This window comes from Taudactylus pleione, unplaced genomic scaffold (genome assembly GCF_031769625.1).
Source record: "Taudactylus pleione unplaced genomic scaffold, aTauple2 ptg000276l, whole genome shotgun sequence".
NCBI classification, from domain to species: domain Eukaryota; kingdom Metazoa; phylum Chordata; class Amphibia; order Anura; family Myobatrachidae; genus Taudactylus; species Taudactylus pleione.
In genome coordinates this window covers 14,421,794-14,440,693 of record NW_028284678.1, presented here as the reverse complement: position 1 = coordinate 14,440,693, position 18,900 = coordinate 14,421,794, and the positions used below count along the sequence as shown (strand labels likewise).

At 46.2% G+C, this 18,900-nt stretch overlaps 1 protein-coding gene across 10 annotated transcripts in view; it reads right to left on the bottom strand.

Annotated features, from left to right (window-relative positions):
• GRIK1 (glutamate ionotropic receptor kainate type subunit 1) overlaps positions 1-18,900 on the bottom strand; it is a 547,486-nt gene that overhangs the window by 57,866 nt on the left and 470,720 nt on the right. For 5 of the 10 annotated variants that reach the window (XM_088481658.1, XM_088481656.1, XM_088481659.1 and 2 more), the window contains 2 exons: positions 16,652-16,723; positions 12,475-12,692 (listed from right to left, as the gene is read on the bottom strand). In XM_088481658.1, coding sequence (XP_088337784.1) covers positions 12,475-12,692; positions 16,652-16,723 — 290 coding nt within the window. The remainder of the gene's footprint in view (positions 1-12,474; positions 12,693-16,651; positions 16,724-18,900) is intronic. The other 5 variants (XM_088481663.1, XM_088481665.1, XM_088481660.1 and 2 more) reach the window with 1 other exon arrangement.

Below are 18,900 nucleotides of genomic sequence, written 5' to 3'. Positions count from 1 at the left end.
ACTTGGATCACGCCGCATGTCGGCCAATTGGCCGGCTTCAGTCGCACATGGAGATGACGTCATCTCCAAGTATCCACTTCAACGCTGGAAGAGCCGGGTCACTGCAGACCCAGCTTTGGTGTGAACAGTGCCGACTTGGGAATATCCTGGGTCGGCGTAGGGGAAGTTCCAGGTACAGTATGATCCGGATTGGAACTCTGGCCCTGATTCAGAGCCGGACGCTCTGACAGAGTGCTCGCTCTGAATAAGGGCCGTCCCTCCTACTTTTTGGAGCGGCCTCCTGGCCGCTCGCATAGCTGTGGGTGACCACCCACAGCTATAGCGAGCGGCCAAAATGATGGTCGCGATGGTCAAGACCATCACGACCATCAGGCTTGCAAAGAGACCCTTGCGGTAGGGTCTCGCTGTCGCAAGCCCTGGAGTGCTTTTGGCTCTATCAGTATCTATCACTAGTGATGTCAGTGGGTCTAGCCCCAGACGGTAGGCGTTCCCATGGGAACACCTCCGTCTGGGTAGCCACGCCCCCGGCACACCCACCAAAGGGGGCATGCTGTCAATCACCATCGACAGCACGCCCCCTTTGGTGCGAGACCCATAACGACGGCTTGGCCATCGTTATTCGGGTCTCGCGCATGAGCATGACGGAGCCGCCTCCGTTGTGCGCATGCGCACTTGGGCAACATCGACCCACTTGCGAGTGCTCAGCGCTCGCTCGCGAGTCTGAATCAGGCCCTCTGTTCCAACCTCCGGGTCAGACCCTGAACCTTGGTATAGAAGCAGTATTATTGTCAGTGTTACGTTTTTATACAGTATATTGTAAATGTGTGAAAAACATATACTGTAGGTACTGTCCTTTCTATTCTTGTGTCATTTTTTTTTTTTTTTAAACTTGTTTATAGCACATTTTATCTAATAGCAATTATATTAATTTCAGAAGTATTGCTTGGCAAATGTTGGGGGTACAAATAAAGCAAATGGGCTGCCAGGGACATCCCGATGGAAAATGATTGAGAACCGCTGATTAAAAAAATCAATTTCCTCATTTTCAGAAGTAATTGTGGGCAGTTTACATTAAAAAAACTCAGGGGTCTATTTATCAATGAATATCTGCAGACTATCCCCGAAAACACTCGTTTTCGGGGTTACTCGCTACAAATTAAAGATCATATGATTGTATCTATGGGTAGCCGCAGCTGAAATATCTGCTGCGAAACCCCGTTTTCGATCGCAAAAGCAGCAACCATAGAAATATAGAGGCTGCTTATTTGCTGAAGTTACAAAGCTCCGGAATGTGAAGCAGGTGGTGCTAGCTGTTGTAACGGGATGTAGTTATGAATCCCGACGCTGAAAGTGCGACACAGGGACTTAAGATAGGTGTCGAAATACTGACGCCTATCTTAATCCCAACGTCGGAATCCAGAAGGACGCCATCCCGAACGAGGTAAGTCCGGGGCGCCCTTAGATTTTAGCCGTGGGGGGGAGGTTAGGTTTAGGCAGCGTAGCGTGGTTAGGGTTGGGTTGGGGGGGTTAGGTACCCCTAGGGGGGAGGGTTAGGATTAGGCACCACTGGGGGAGGGGGTTAGGCACTAAGGGGGGAGGGTTACGTTTAGGCACGATGGGGGGAGACTTGGGTTTAGGCACTAACAGGGAGGGTTTGGGTGCGGGGTGGGGAGGGTTGGGGTTAGACTACAAGAAGGGAGGGTTAGGGGGAGAAGAGGGGAGGGTAAGTATACTTACCCGACCCCTGTCAGGAAACCAACCATCTGGATGTCGCTGTCGGTATTTTGACAGGAGGCATCCCGACAGCCGGCATTAATACCGATTCCGTTGTAACCTATAGGCTCGTTTCCACAAAAGGTATCGGAGTGGGATCCTTTCGGAGCCACTGTCCATGCTTGTGTTTCTTATTGCTGCAAATAGCAGTGATTAGAAATGATAATTATCTGGTCTAGAACCCATTAATATACGGGCCCCTCAGAGTGAGGAATGAGTTAATCATTCCCAGTAAAACAGGCTGCCAAACTAAGAACATGTTATATTTCCCTACACACTGAAACATGAGATTGTTTAACCTGACTAGAGCAGAACAAATCATGGGCTCCGCACACGTAATGCACTCGTACAGCTGCCTTTCTCTTCTAACATACAGTTAATTATCTAGCCAGTGATTCTTTAAAAAACTGTAATTGAAAACAAACTGAAGTTCAACGGTTTCCTAGAAACCAAATTTAAAGAACAATGACATTTTCCTAACCTGGATTTCTGCAGATACAATATAATTGATTGGGGTTTTAAAGACAAAATGGTAAAATAAAATGCAGGAATGTCTCCTTTCTAATATAACGCATTATATTCCCGAGGAACGATGACCTTGAGAGACCAGCGAGTTGGGCATTACTCATCCACTTCAAATAAATGAGCAGTTTAGGCCTTTTTTATTTTCATTCTCATGAAGTCTTAATGTAAATAAATGTAGGGTTATGCACCCATGTCGTAGTAATAACTATGCTATTTATACCCTAATAGAGTACAAACATTTGCAGCGTGTGTGTGCTTTTTTTTTTTTTAAATGCGTATTGTAAAATATACACATTACTGATAATGGCTAAACATTACCAGGTGGTAACCCATGAAAGTCTCTCAGTGCAAAGCAATCAAGCAGCCTTGTAACTATGCACACTATTCTATTCATAAATAAAACCCACATATTTATAAACCTGGAATTTGGGCTCATACCTGCTGCACAAGTTAAAGGGCTCACAAATAGAAAAGGATAGAGTTGAGGAATACTCCTTGACACAAATAAAGGAATTCAGATAAAAGAGAGATAGACGCAGCTGATGTTAAAATTGTATTATCGTTAAGTCACATGGCGAATGCAGGGTACAGGTTTGGGCCCCGCACTGCAAGATGGACACGGCAGGACTAGAGATGGGCAATCTTATTAATGAAAGGAGTGGACTTTTTAAATTATAGAGGGCTTTATTTATTAACATTATTTTTACTAAAATAAAGGGAAAAAGGGTGTTTTCACACCCTTTTCACATTATTTTAGTTTCAACTACAGTTATTACAGGGCAATTGGAGTAGAATTCGTAAAATTCTACTCCAACCCCTAAGTATCACTTATTTTTAGGAATCAGATCGCATTTCCCATAATTGTTATGGGAAATGTGATCCGACCAAAGTTACTAAAAATAAATTGTAAAACAAAATACCGGGGAAAGCCCTGTGATAATAACGCCTGGAGGTGGCGTTATCCAGGGTCTCCCCCGGTTACCGGGCTCCTACTCTGCTCTAACAGGCAAAGAAGAGCCGGGAGTCGGCCCCAGTAATCAGCTGTGTGGTCTAAGCAGACCGCAAGCTGATCACTGCAAAAAAAATAATTCACTTACCTGTCTCCATGGACCAGTGGTCGGGGCTCCGGTGATGACTCCCCTCCGGTCAGCTGGTCTCCCATGCTGCACTGCGGCCCAGTCATCAGCTGACCGGGTCATGGTGCAGCATGGGAGATCAGCTGACCGGAGGACATGGAAGACATCGCCGGAGGCCAGATCATACAGGTAAGTGTAATTAAGGGAGAGGGGGCGGTCGAGGGGTGAGAGGGGGGGTCGCGGGGGCGGGGCTTAGCACCAGGAGGGGTAGCAGCGGCGGCCGGTCGGCGCATGCACGGGGCACTAGTCACAGTATTTTTTTGCGAAAATACCATGACTAGTGTGCGGAGGAGATTCGCAGGGACAGAGCTTTCTCGCAAATCCCTGTGATATTGCCTGAATTCGCAATGCGAATGCGAATTGAGTCAGTAATATCACACTACAATCTGCATTACTAATGCGGATTGTCAGGGCCGGATTATAGGCGGGCCGGACAGGGCGGTCGTCCAGGGGCCCCCACACATTGAGGGCCCCCACAGTGCCGCATTCATTCAGGGCCACACTACACACTCTCTGGCCAGCTCCCAGCAGCAGGCAGAAACATTGGTGACAGCCAGCAGCCACAGCACAGTCACTGCTGGACCGTCCGTGGCTGACAATGTAAGCCCCGCCCCCTGCCGCGATTCGCGGGTGTATGCGTAGGGGGCGGAGCCTAATGTTGTGAATTGCCCGCCCCCATCAGAAGCCTGCCGGCCTGATGCTGCAAGCCTAAGCCAGGTTAGTGATGTGTGTGCTCTCTATCCCTTCCTTCCTCCTTCTCTTTCTCTCCAATCATCTCTCCCTACTTCCTCCCCCTCTTTCTCTCCCTATGTCTATCTCACTCATTTCCTCTCTTCCCTCCCATCCTCCTCTCTCCCTCCCCCTCTCTTTCTCTCCCTCTTCTGTCTCCCTCATGACTTCTCTCCCCTACTCTCTCTCCCTCCCTCTCACTCTTAAGATAAGATGCCAGCAGTTACAGTGTGCACCCCATCAGCTTGAAAATTATGAGGCTGCCATAAGGCCGACAACAGTCGATGCCACATGCTGCTGCCTCATGGCAATAATGCTCTATGCCAATGCTATGTACATTTTTTTCCTAATTAAGACATATATTTTTATGTCAGGCCTCACCCATAATCCCTATTTTTTCATTAAACTCTATTGAAGTGCAGTTGTTAAATATTCCTCTACTTATGCTAATTAATAGTCCTCTACTTACGCTAATAGTTGTATAAATTCATGTTCATTAGGTTCTCTTACTAAGTCATCCATTACTGATCTTGTATTATTCAGTAAGAAGGACAACTCCTGCTATTATGTTTTTGGTATCTAGTCCCGGGAATAGATCTTAGATCATGACTGTAACAGTGTTGGATCTCTGGGCCTGATTCAGACCCATTCGCTAAGCCGCAAACGCACATCATGGGCGATTATCGCACAATTGCGCATGCATCAAAGTGGGCATGCGCGAATCAGTCACTGCGGCCGGGAATCGTGCTCTTGCAGTACACAGACTGGACACTAATTTGAGTGACAGATAGCGCCGTTTGTGTGTGGTAACAAGGGAAGGTGCTTGTGAACGGGGGAGTGGTGCTGCAAACGCAGGCGTGTCTGGCCGTCAAAACTGAGTTTTATGGGTGTGCATAATTAGCAAAGATGCGTCATTGTACACGTCACTTGCTTGTATTTCAGTCTGCAGTGATGCGGCAGGGTAAGGTCTACCTCAAGCGCTGCGTGCAGCTCCGATGGCTCTCGATGGTTCCGATTTTTCATACACATCCTGGAGATGACGTGTGCTGAGAGAGAAAAGTGAGCGTTTTTATACCGGCGTGTGTTCGCTCTGCCTTCGCTCTCTAAGACATAGAGGGCGTCCTTACACCAGACAGTGCGATCGCGGCATTTGCATACCCGGCCCCTTTTAGCTGCGTGAGAGCGCAGCTTAGCATCTGGGTCTGAATCAGCTCCTCTGCTCCATAGTGATACCTGCCTGGTTACCAGACCTTATGGTGGTTTTCCAGAGAGGTTAAAAGTTTATTTCTCAGCTCCATAGTGTAAGCTCAAGGCATGTGAACAGGCCAGGTTTTAAGGATATCCATGTTTGACCACAGGTGACTTAATTAGTACCTCGGTCAATTTTATTTTTACCACCTTTGCTCAACCATGGATATCTGTAAAACCTGAACCCTCCCCGGCTATGGCGGCCGTGCATGTGCAGTCAGCCTGATTGCCCATGTGCAGCAGCCACCGTAGCTCTCTGGGCACATCGCAGGAACGGGTTCCTCTCGGAGCCCCTCTCCCTGTATGTACCGAATGATACATCCGGGCACTGTGATCGTATCTTGCAATGCGATCATGACCGGTAATGTCATGCCCTGATCACATTGCAATTGTGATCATTAAGAAATGGGGGCCTATAACTCTCTCCCTTTCTCCCACCTCTCTCTCTTTTTGTCTCCCTCCTCGTCTCTCCCTCCCTCCTCTCTCTCTCTAACGCCACACTCAAAATCCTGCGTTTGCCCCTGGCAGTGTACTAGATCATGCCTGCTATGCTGCCGGCAGTCGGTTCACAGCAGTGTTGCGGACATGATGTAGAATGCTGCAACTTTGCCGGTAAGTGGAGAGGCCAGAGACAAGGTAAGGGGCATAGTAGGCGCAGCGTGAGGCCATGGCAATTTTATTGATGGGGCCCCCACAGCTTAATTGCCCCGGGGCCCCCAAAACCCTTAATCCGGCCCTGCGGATTGTAGTAAATAGAGCCCAAAGTGTGGTTACAAAAACTAGGTTTGTTTATTAGATGCCTTACATGTGGCCTAATTATTATGTCGAAATATTTTCAAGGTCAATAAAAAAAAAGATTTATCTAACATGCATCCTTGTATGTACAAATATAGGACAAGCGGTCACAACTGCAAATGAAAAAGAAGATGAGCACAGGAAAGTGTAATTTTCTGTAGGGGTGTTTGTTCGCATGATAAAAGGAAGGGTTCTTTACTGTAAGTATGGCTATCCACATGAGCATAGAAAGGGTTCTTTACTGTAAGTATGGCTATCCACATGAGCATAGAAAGGGTTCTTTACTGTAAGTATGGCTATCCACATGAGCATAGAAAGGGTTCTTTACTGCGAGGATGTTTATCCACATGAGCATAGAAAGGGTTCTTTACTGTAAGTATGGCTATCCACATGAGCATAGAAAGGGTTCTATACTGTAAGAATGGCTATCCACATGAGCATAGAAAGGGTTCTATACTGTAAGTATGGCTATCCACATGAGCATAGAAAGGGTTCTTTACTGTAAGTATGGCTATCCACATGAGCATAGAAAGGGTTCTATACTGCGAGGATGTTTATCCAAATGAGCATAGTAAGGGTTCTTTAATGTAAGGATGGTTATCAGAATGAGCATAGGAAGGGCTCTTTACTGTAAGGGTGGTTATACACATTAGCATATGAAGGGTTTACTGTATGTGTAGTTATACACATGAGCATAGTAAAAGTTCTTTACTGTAAGTGCAGGTAACCACATGAATATGGCAAGGGTTCTTTATTGTAAAGGTGGTTATCCACATGAGAAAAAGAAGGGCTCTTTACTGTAAAGGTGGTTATCCACATGAGAAAACGAAGGTCTCTTTACTGTAAGGGTGGTTATCCACATGAGAAGAGGAAGGGTTCTTTACTGTGACGGTGGTAATCCACATGAGAAGAGGCAGAGTTCTTTACTATAAGGGGTAAATTTACCAAGAATCGAGTCTGGTCGCGTTAGCAAACTCTGGAGAGTTTGGGCATTTTTTTCCACTCGCAAATTTACTAATGTTAAACTAGGGAGAGAGATCTCCTTTACTACGGGAAAATACTGGAGAGTTAGCAAACTCTCTTCAATTCACCATCGGCTAAACTCGAGAACCTTTTCACTAGTGAAGATAGGATTCGGGAATTTACCAAGCAGAGAGTTTCTAAACTCTTATGAGATGGGACAACTCTCCTGTAAAAACTTGTGAAATAAATTGCCTGTGATCTGCGAGTTTGGCAGAAACATACACGGATCACTGTGATCCATGTATGTTTCTGCCTGTAAATAGGTTTAAAAAGGTTAAATGATAGAATAAAAATGACACAGGGACCCCCCCCCCCCCCCCCCTCTAAAGCTTAACCAGCCCTGGACTTGCCAGCCAGTCCTGGTTTCTAAAATTACGGGGAACAAAATGAGTAGGTTTCCACCATAATTTAGAAATTAACAGGGCCAGTCCTGGTTTTAATTATAGGGTGAAAAACATTTCGTGGGGGTCCTCCTATACTTAAACCCAGCACTGGACCCAAAAAGGCTGGGCTGTAATGCCGAGCAGAGCAAAAAGACAAATGTATTTCTCCAAGAGTTACAGCCAACTATCAGGGCATATGGAGGAGAGATGAGCACAGAGTCGAATTAAGATCTACATGGGCCTAGGGCTGAAAAGGATCAAGTGCCTATAGTGCGGGATATACTAAGGCTAAAAATGCAGTTAAACCCCCCAAAATGCAGTTTTCGGGGTTTGGACGCATTTCTCATATGTACAAAGCACCGAAATGCAATAGATTCCAGAGCTTCGACCCAGTGGGAGGAAGGTGACCCGTTCAGAGGTAAATGGTAGTGGGATGCTCCCTGGAGCGGGAGCTGGTGTTAACTGCATTATTAGGGGGAGCTCTCCACTCTTCTTCTTGCAAGGCTGTAAGATATATATATATATGTATATATATATATATATATATATATATATATATATATATATATATATTAGGGATGTGCGCCGGACCATTTTTGCCGGATTTGGATTTGGTTCTAATTCGTCGTCCGGCTTTGGATTTGGATTTGCCAAACTGCGGTGACTGGCTTTGAATTTGGATTTAGATTTGGATTTTTTTACAAAAATTTACAAAAAAAGCTAAAATCACATAAATTGGTCTTTTTTTTCTTCCTAGAGTATTATTAACCTCAATAACATTAATTTCCAGTCAATTTAGACCATATCACAGCTTATAATATTGTTTTCAACATTATTGGCCAAAGGTTGCAGTGAGCTGACTGGTTACTAAGCGACAAAGCAGCGGCACAGACACCACAGTATAAAGCACATCTATGACACATTGCCACACAGCAGTGGCAGAAATGAAAAGTAGTGCACCCACCCAGTGGGGTACGGCCAGCAGAGTCACAGTACTTGTTTACATAGTGGGCTACGGCCCTAGGAGTCACAGTGCACAATCTTATTAGCATTACACCGCACATAGGGCCTGATTCACATTACACCATAAAGTAGTGTCTCTTATTTATGTTACGACACACAGTAGTGCCCCTTTTACACAATGCCCACAGTAGTGACCCTTTTACACAATGCCCACAGTAGCGGTGTCCCTTACACAATGTCCCCCAGCAGTGGTGCCCCCTATGTAGTCCCCTTAGTAGTAGGGTCCACTATGCAGTGCCCCCAGTAGAATGCCCCCCAGTAGTATGCCCCCCATTAGCAGGCCCCCCCAGTAGTATGCCCCCCATTAGCATGCCCCCCATTAGCAGGCCCCCCCAGTAGTATGCCCCCCATTAGCATGCCACCCAGTAGTATGCCCCCCCAGTAGTATGGCCCCCCCAGTAGTAGGCTGCCCCAGTAGCAGCCCCCCCCCAGTAGTAGGCTGCCCCAGTAGTAGCCCCCCCTGTAGTATGGGCCCCCCTGTAGTATGGCCCCCCTGTAGTAGGCTGCCCCAGTAGCAGCCCCCCCCCAGTAGTAGTAAGCCCCCCCAGTAGTATGGCCCCCCCCAGTAGCAGGCCCCTCAGTAGTATGGCCCCCCCCAGTAGCAGACCCCCCCCCAGTAGTATAGCCCCCCCCAGTAGCAGGCCCCTCTGTAGTATGGCCCCCCCAGTAGTATAGCCCCCCCCAGTAGCAGACCCCCCCCAGTAGTGCAGACCCCCCCAGTAGTATAGCCCCCCCCAGTAGCAGGCCCCTCTGTAGTATGGCCCCCCAGTAGTATAGCCCCCCCCAGTAGCAGACCCCCCCAGTAGTGCAGATCCCCCCCAGTAGCAGACCCCCCCAGTAGTATAGCCCCCCCCCAGTAGCAGGCCCCTCTGTAGTATGGCCCCCCCAGTAGTATAGCCCCCCCCAGTAGCAGACCCCCCCCAGTAGTGCAGACCCCCCCCCCCCAATAGTGCCCCCGGCCCTTGCACAAATAAAAAATAAAAACTTACCTGTATCCCCGCTCCCGCGCCGTCCGCTCTGTCACACGCTGAGGAGGGAGCCGGAAGACGGAGCTCATGTGTGAGCTCCAGCCGGCTCCCTCCGTGCAGCAGCCAATGAGAGTCTGTGTGACTCTCATTGGCTGCTGTAACAAACACACAGCTGCCGCTGGCGGCTGTGTGTCTGTGTAGGGCAGAGCGCTATCACTGCGCTCTGCCCTACACGCGAGAAGACCTGATGTCGGATTCTCTAGTGAGAATCCGACATCAGGCGGCCGCCGTTCGGCCCCGAACGGGGATCCGAGTCAGGCGGTGAACACCCGAACAGGGTTCGGGTGGACTCGGATCCCCAATGTTCGGAGCGGTTCGGATTCCACAGAATCCGAACCGCTCATCTCTAATATATATATATATATATATACATATACACACACAAGGGAGGGAGAGGGTTAAGTAGTATACTGCCTATATACACACATGGGTGGGAGAGGGGTGGGGTAAGAGGGTAAAGGAGTATAATGCTTAAGGCATAGAATGCCCATGGTCTCTGCACCATGGCCACATGCTACACCTTTGTATATTTTTGAAAGAGGAGTGCACTCCAGGGAGGCTCCATGCCCTGTTCCAACATGGCTGCAGAGCTCACCACGGAGCATGTGCAGGGGCCATCTTGTTTTTACTGTGTACTGTGTAGAGTGACACGATGAGAAACAGAAGTCTCCTACTTAGCTCCTATGAGAGACCCGGTTAATACCTCCATATAACGCTGTTCCAGATCCCTGCACATCTACCTGTTTGCAGCATACACTCACTGGTTGGTGAGCTGTTTAGAACTCCACCCTGATTCCATTGCCAGTATACATTTAACAGTGAGTACGGCTGTACCTGTTATTTTTCAATAAACCAATACCACTGGCCAAGTAACTGGGCCGTTCATAGTGTGAGCCATCCGCTGGTGTGTGCCTACATCACTCTGCAGCATCAGCACCTGCACACACAGCATTCCCAGCATATACTGTGTGAATGTGGTAAAAAGGCTTTTCTTCACAGAAAAATAATAAAACAAAACATTTATTGGAAATGTATCTCAAACAGTAATGCAAACATTGAAAAGCCATGGATTGGTCTCTGATACAACATTATATTATTTATTTTACTAACATTTATTTATATAATGCCAACATATTCCATAGCTCTTCACAACTTCATTACAAACTCGGAACAGAACATTGTACAATTAATTTGTGAATAACCACATCGTTCATAATTTCCACTTGTAGTCACTGTAATGCTAAACTCTTAATGCACTGACCGGTGTACACGTGATGATCATTGACGTCAGCCTGGTGGTGCGAGTCGCACCAGGTGACACCATTCAAGGGGGTGACACCAAAATAGCAGAGCGGCTCTGTTATTTTGGTGTCACCCTCTCTGATAGTGTCACCGGGCAGTGGTGCAGCAGTGGTGATGGATGACGCAGATGGATGATGCACACATGCACACGTCATCTGCGCGGGATGAAGTTGACATCCCGGCTGTCGGGATGTCGGCCCTCAGAAGGATCCCGTCGTCAGCATCCCAAAGGTAAGTACCAGGGTTAGGGGGAAGGTTAGGGTTAGGCACTAGGGGGAGGTTTAGGGTTAGGCACTGCGGGGGAGGTTAGGTTTGGCTGCATAGGTCGGAGGTTGGGTTTGTCTTCTGGGGGGGAGTTAGGCTTTCGCAGAGGAGAGGGAGGTTTAAGTTTAGTGGTGGGGGAAACTTTCCGACAGGTGTCGGTATCCTAACCCTATCGGGATGCTGGCATCGCAATCCTGAGCGCAGGCATCCCGTACCCAACCCATCCACACACACACACCTGTGTCCGGAGAGGTTGGGCAGCTCCTGGAGCGTTGGGCAAGTCCCCAGTGTGACGAGGGGGTGGGCATGATACGCCAAGCCCCACAAACGGAATGTATCAGGGAATGTGACCTTGTGGGCACGAGGCCATGCCCCCTTTCTCGCACGTACGTGATTGTCACATAGTTCAGCACATGCAAAAAATTAAATATAAAATTGGGCCGATCAGTGGGCATATTATGGGAGTGTCGTGGGCGTGTCAGTGCAAGTGGCTGCATTCTCAGACGCACAGGCATAGGGGGCCGTGGTCAGACGCACAGCCACAGGCATAGGGTGCCGTGGTCAGATGCACAGGCATAGGTGGCAATGGTCAGACGCACAGCCACAGGCATAGGGGGCCGTGGTCAGACGCATAGCCACAGGCATAGGGGGTCGTGGTCAGTCGCACAGCCACAGGCATAGGGGGCCGTGGTCAGACGCATAGCCACAGGTATAGGGGGCCGTGGTCAGACGCACAGCCACAGGCATAGGGGCCATGGTCAGACGCACAGGCATAGGGGGCCGTGGTCAGACGAAGGAACTGCACCTGCCACAGTGTTGGTGAAAGCGGTTGTGTACACAGAGGCTCAATTGCCCACATAGAAGGTCATACACGAACTGGGAGAATGCACCTGCCACTGGGCTGGCGCAGGTTTCGGTGATGCGATTGATGATGGTGTCTAAGGACACACCAATCTTTATTACAGCGCGCACGGGCGCCAAAAGTGGGCGTCTCGGTCCTTGCACATTTGGCCGCACAGATGTACACAAGGGGAGGAGTTTGTTGCGGCGTTTGCATAAAGTCGCAGAGCTGCTTAATATTTCACCCAGACTGGGGCACGGAAATCTCATAGGTCACAGTCACACTGGCAAATCTTTTTGGATAATTAGTGCTTTATCAGTGAGTTTGTGATTAGTAAGTGAGCATCAGTATGGACATTTACTTATAATTACACCAGTAATAAATAATTGCACTCCTCTCCTCACCTTAAAAAAGGTCATGGTGGAGCCATCCCTGACAGCCCCATACTCTATCTTCGTCTGTTTGGCCAGATCATCTGCAGAATCAATGGGCGACTCCATCCTCTCCACCGTCAAGAAGGCGGCCAGGTTTGCCGTGTAAGAAGAGATGATGATCAGGGTGAAAAACCACCATATACCGCCCACTATTCTGGTAGAAAGGGCTTTGGGCATTAGCTCTGATCCTGTTGCAAGACACAGCAGTGTTATAACACAACATGACATGGGACATGATACCATAGGTGGTTTGTGTGCACAGTCCATTCCTCATACAGGTGGCAATTGCCTCATATTAAGTTTACCTACACCCTTGTTAATTTTACCCCACTGAATCCATGCCAGTGGGCGGGGATTAAGAGAGTGGCAGTGAGAAGGACAACTAGATGGGTAATGAGACATGAGAGGGGGGGAAGGAAAGGAGTATGAGAGAGGGGGATGATTGTGGAGCAGTGGAGAAGTTGTTCCTTATCTAGACTTGGCCATTTCACACAACCTTAGGACCTCATTCAGAGTCGGTCGTTGCGGCCGCACGGTCGTAAGGTAAAAGGGGCCGGATATGCAAATGAAGCGCTCGCAAGTTGCGTCGTTAAGATGGGATCGTTAGCTGGACGAGCGAGGGGAGGATGAGGCCGTAAGACTAAAAATACGCCCCCTTCTCGTTCCCATTACACGTCATCTCCGGGCATATAAGGATTAATCGAGACCATCGGGAACCATCGGAGCTGGTCGTAGACCTTAAGGTTGACCATACCCTCTCTTAAGCACTACGATCAAGTCAGTGTAAAAACCTCCCATGTCACATGTGCTATGACACTACTTTGTTAATTATGCACTCCCATAAAATGCCGTTTGCATAGCCAGGCACGCCTGCGTTCGGATCCCCACTCCCCCGTTCACAAGCACCTTCCCCTGTTACCACCCAGAAACGCCTCATCCTGTCACTCAAACTAACGACCTGGCCAAGTTGAAGGAGAGAGCAATTTCTGATCGTAATAGCTAGTTTGCGCACACGCATTACGAATTTTACGCATGCGCAGTTTAGCGAACATCGGTGGCGTACGACCGTGCGGCCGCAACGACTGACTCTGAATGAGGTCCTTAGTGTGGGAGCACAGTCATATATATTGAGCAGAGACAGTAAGTCCAAAATAAGTAGTCAGGTGCTGAAAATTATTAGTGCTACATAATAATTATATAATTATTTCAGATATAGCTAATCAGCCCACATAATGATCATAAAACACAAATGATCTGTCTAGTTTGAAAATGACTTCAGGTCAGTGCCCTGTAATCACTGTATCACCAACTAAACTCTAATGCTGTATTATGGGCACCCCTTAGCCTCACAGAATGTGGGGCACCACTAAGCCTCACCATATGTGGAGAACCATGGCTCAAAGGGAAGAAGCACGAGGATGAGGGACACATCACTGTTAATGGTGAGAGAGAGGAGGACATGATAGACAAGAAGGTGGGTGCTAATACAACAAGATGTGGGACTGATTAAAATAAAAGGTAGATGTAGTGAGGTGAGGGGAAAGGTGGGCGGGGCAGTAAGCACGGTCCCACCACATTGGACTGTCCATAGCAGTGAAATGATTACTAAGCTTTTCAAAAAGTACACAAAATTCTCTTTATGTTATGTATTCTCTAATGGGGTGTTACCACTGATCTGTAGGAGTCATTTTTGGCACTCACACACAATAGTGGAAGCATATTATCTGTCCATTTTAAAAGCACATTACTACTGATATATCGGCATACTACCATACACTGGCATGTTAAAGTAATACATACTGGACGGGGATTATTGCAGCTCATTGTAATATAATGTTTAAATATTTAGTATTTTTCATTTTAATCTCATGACAATTGTGGGCTGATGTCGCCCATGTCCAGATGGACGTTCTGCTCCTCCATAGGACTGGTGCAATGTTCCATGGTGCGACCGATGTTCATCCGATGTTGGGTCTGAGGGCCTGATTCAGCAAAGATGGTTATTGCGATTACGCACGCAATCGGCCATTTGTTGCATGCTGCGCATGAGTTTGCGTCACAGTGAATGTGCGCAAAGGCTCCACTGTGATCTGGACTGCGATTGCAGTGATTACACAGACCCATCGCAGAGTGATTGAGAGGAAGTACCATTAGAGGGGTGGTGACGGGGGGAGGGGGGCTGGTCGGTGATACGCAGGCATGTCAGTGCATTTGATGCATAAATGATCCACTACGATGCCATACGCAGCTTGGACTTTCACTGCGTGCGCTGAGGTTAGCCAGACCTTGTGCTAGTGTGCGTGAGGCTGCGATGGTACTCCATGTTACCGAAGGATTCGCTATATTGCTAAGTATTACAGATGTGAGTAAAGTAAAGGGGTTGTCCTTATGTTAGGCTGCAACGGCATTGTGATTGCAATACATTAGCTTATCTTCGCAGTGAGACTGCGTGCGTAATCGTTACTGCGAATGCAATATCGATCCTTGCTGAATCATACCTTCATATGCAAAGCATCAGATTAGCATAAAGACGCAGTCGCACTGCGGAAATAAGCCCAGTCGTGTGTGCATTACCGTCCATCTTTTATGCAGGCCCAATGTGTGTAATTGAAAGGAAATATCTTTCTTAATTTGCTCCTATTAAAATTTTCACACTTTAAGGAGATTGGGGAAAGGCGTGGGGGGGGTGGCAGGGATGTATATGAAAATGTAACCGCTAACCCAACTGATCTGCCACCTACAAAGTTAGAGAACTATAATTGAAGCTGTGGTCACTGCCAGGACAAGAGCTGGTTGGTTGGTACTTTATCACTCTACACTTTCTCTCTCTCCAAGGCTTAGTCCATCTCACCACTGAGTATGTTTATAGATGCTTAATCACTGTTAGTAAAAAGATGAGGGAAATTATTTAATTTCCATTGGCCAAAACCATAAGGTTTCATTTATCTTTAAATACCACCCACTCTAATAATTACCCCTCTAGCAGCTATGACATTTAATGTGTGCCGATTTCTCAGGCTGTGTATGTTTATTTACAATGAATGTAATCTTTGCTATTTTCATGCATGCTTTCATAATGTAATACTAATCTATCTACCATTTACCAATCTCATGTTTTACATGCAGAATATTTGTTTGCAAATTGGGTTCCACAGAAGCCTTACATTAATTTGTGATGTGATTCTTATTAGAGTCTAGACTATAATGTGGAGATAGGACTACAATATATATAATAATCTAGACAGAATTGCCATCTGTATGCCATTTTAGACAATAATCGCCAATATATCGTTATGAAAACTTTGAGGCAAAATGTAGAATACAAGCGAAACGGATTTGTTGAAGGGAATTCAATTCAGCGCGATGGCCGCAAAGTTCCTCCAGAACACTTGGGCGAAGGCACTTTGCGGCCAGTAATATCGCTGACTTCCCTCACACCCTATAGAGTTTCATAGGAACATTTGTGATGTTTGGTTACCATATTAAGCGGTAATGCACGCAGCCGAAAATCATGTCGCACATTTCACTGAATTGAATTCCTTCCGTATTGTGCAAATATGTGCAATTCTTTTGAAAGAGAAATTAAAGCAAAATATTGAATGGAGAACTATTGAGCAAAATAATACATTTTAATTATGATCTTTTTTTTTTTTCATTTGGATTTGCCGGTGATTTATTATTTTTTTTAAGAATAAAAACATTACCATGTATTTTACCTAATAACTATGTAAATATGCATAAGCCTTTACCTCAAAATCTGATTTATATATTGTTCCAGTTGTGATATTATAAAATAACCTTATTGAAAATATATTATTTTGCTGTAAGAATCGTTTATTTTTTTTCCTTTCCATGATAGTTCCCCTTTAAGATTAAACCTTGGACTGACACATTAGTGAGATGCTTAGTGCATACAGTATATTCAGCGGCATCCATTCTCTGACTCTTCGGGGGTGGTGCATGTACAATTCCCAGCATGCCTTGCCACGCACCACCTGAGGAACCAGAGGGAACTTCCACCAGAGAGTTCTACCACCTGGCTTAGAAATTCAGTTCATTGTAACTTGTAAGCCACTTGAGAGTGTATAAATAGAATAAGAATGAACATGCAAATGTGTCTATCATTAATCTGGGTCAGAGACAATACTTGCTGAAGTCTCTTTAGTGCCTTTATATGGCAGACATGACAGCCAATCCTGATCCAGACTTTGCTCACGCTCTGTAGAAAAGAGAAAGTCTGATCATCGAGAATTTAAACAACACTGGCTTCCCGTCAAGCACAACACCAACGTTTCTACAATGAAAAAAGAGAGCATGACACTAAATGCAGAGGGTACACGCTGATCATTGCTTTGTAGGCCAAGCCCCTTCACCCATGGAAGAAACAGCCATTTTGAAGAAGTCCGGGTTCTTCCAGTGGTGAAGGGGCTTTCGGTGACTCGCTTGCCAGCACGAGAGCCTCACAGTCTGTGCACGGAAACACTCGCCATTGTTTTTTTATTTATTTATTTTGTTCCTTGACAGACAAGCAGAGTCTGGTTGGGGCTGACTGTCATGTACCCAAGGTAATGGTAACTAGCGGACACGGCATCCCACAGTGTGTGGCGGATGCTGGTAAACTCCAGAGGCGGTGCGGATGATGTACACAAAAGGAACTGGGGTTTCTAACACACAGCCAAATACACAGGCCCGTTACTGTAAAACCTTATGCTGCTTACACTGGCTTAAAATGGAATTAGGAGGAAACGTTAATTAAAAATGTTGTACATAGTGTTAAATAGTGCAGGCTCCTCACTGGTTTTTAATAAAGAAAAAAAAATGAAAAAGGAGTACTGTATTAAACCTTTGAGCAACCAATCAGCTTCAAGCTATTATATATCTAGCACAGCCTATAACATGACAGTCAGAAGCTAATTGGTTGCTTGATATATGTCCCCTGTGTTCAGCAACAGTTCCGAATCATGAGCCTCAAAAGGGGTGGAGCTACCCTTAAATGGGTGGAGTTTGCCCAATTATAGGTAAATTGGGGAGGATCTGTGCAGAGTTTGGACGGAGCTGTGACGGGGCTTAATTTCTCCATATTTTGCATGTCTAAATGTTGAGATATGTGATTTGCCCTTGTAATGTTTCTTGATAGCAGCCCTTTAGTTGCCGTTCAAGTTGTAAATTCAAAAATGGTTGTATATAAAATGATACGGTAACAGTACACAATTAACTTGTTATTATGGACAATGTGTTAGGACAAAAAATAGGCAGTTTTTTTCAGCTACATATAAAATGGAAAAAAAAATAAAAAAACGACACGAAACGGTTGTAAAAAAAAAAAAGATTTTCCCCTCTAGCAAATGTTGGGATATATTTTCTATGCCTCGTTAATGATGAAACATATTTTAACGAAATTAATGCTTGGCCACAGGCATAGTCATTCATAAGCGGTAATGTGTTTAACCAGGGGATGTCTCGCAATCTGACAATTGGCTGCTTCTCCAAAATTAGACATCGCCATGCAAAAATATTTCACAGAGGATGAGACACCAGTAAACAGCTTTATCATGCAGCCTTCCTCGACCCTGGTAGTGGAAGCAGATAAACCACAGGAAAACAAACTGTATCTGTTGCTGCATCGAACGGCAACAACAATAACTGCCTGGAAGATCAAGTTGGGATTCTCCTTTAATTTGTTATATACATATGTACTAAGGGCCTGATTCATCATGGATCGCAACGGCAACAGCATACGTAGATCGGCCGATGGTACGTACTAAGCATGCGTATGCATCACAGTGCGTCGGGCAGTATTGCATTCGCACTGTGATAACGTACGCAGATACAAAGCCATCACAGCGTGAGTGATAGGATGCGAGCATTTGGGGGTGGCGACGGGAGAGTGGTTGGAGAAACGCAGGCGTGCCTGTCCATTTGAACGCCGTTTACTGGGCGTGCATAAAGTACTCACTGCGTGCGACGAGAGACGGGTCAGACCTGCTGTAATTCTGCGTGCGGGTCCGATGTTACTCAATGTTACCGATGTATACGCAGGATTGCGAAAGCGGTAGTGGTCGTCTCTATGCCGGGTGAACAGTTGCAGACATTAACATATAAAACACGTAATTTCGGATAAAAAAAACAGATCTCGGGTTTTGGATTACATGTAACCAGGTCCAAATTACATGATTTTAGCTGTTTTTAACCCTAAAAACAATAACAAAACCAAACCAAAACATTAGAGGGTGGTTTTACCAAAACCAAAACACGGGGGTCCACACAGACATCTCTAGTATTTAGCAATAATACAATATTATTATTCTCCATCGGAGTTCTATGATCTAGTGATTTATTTGACAGACACAATTGATGTAGAGAACCTCTGTACACCCATCACTAAGGAATAACTTA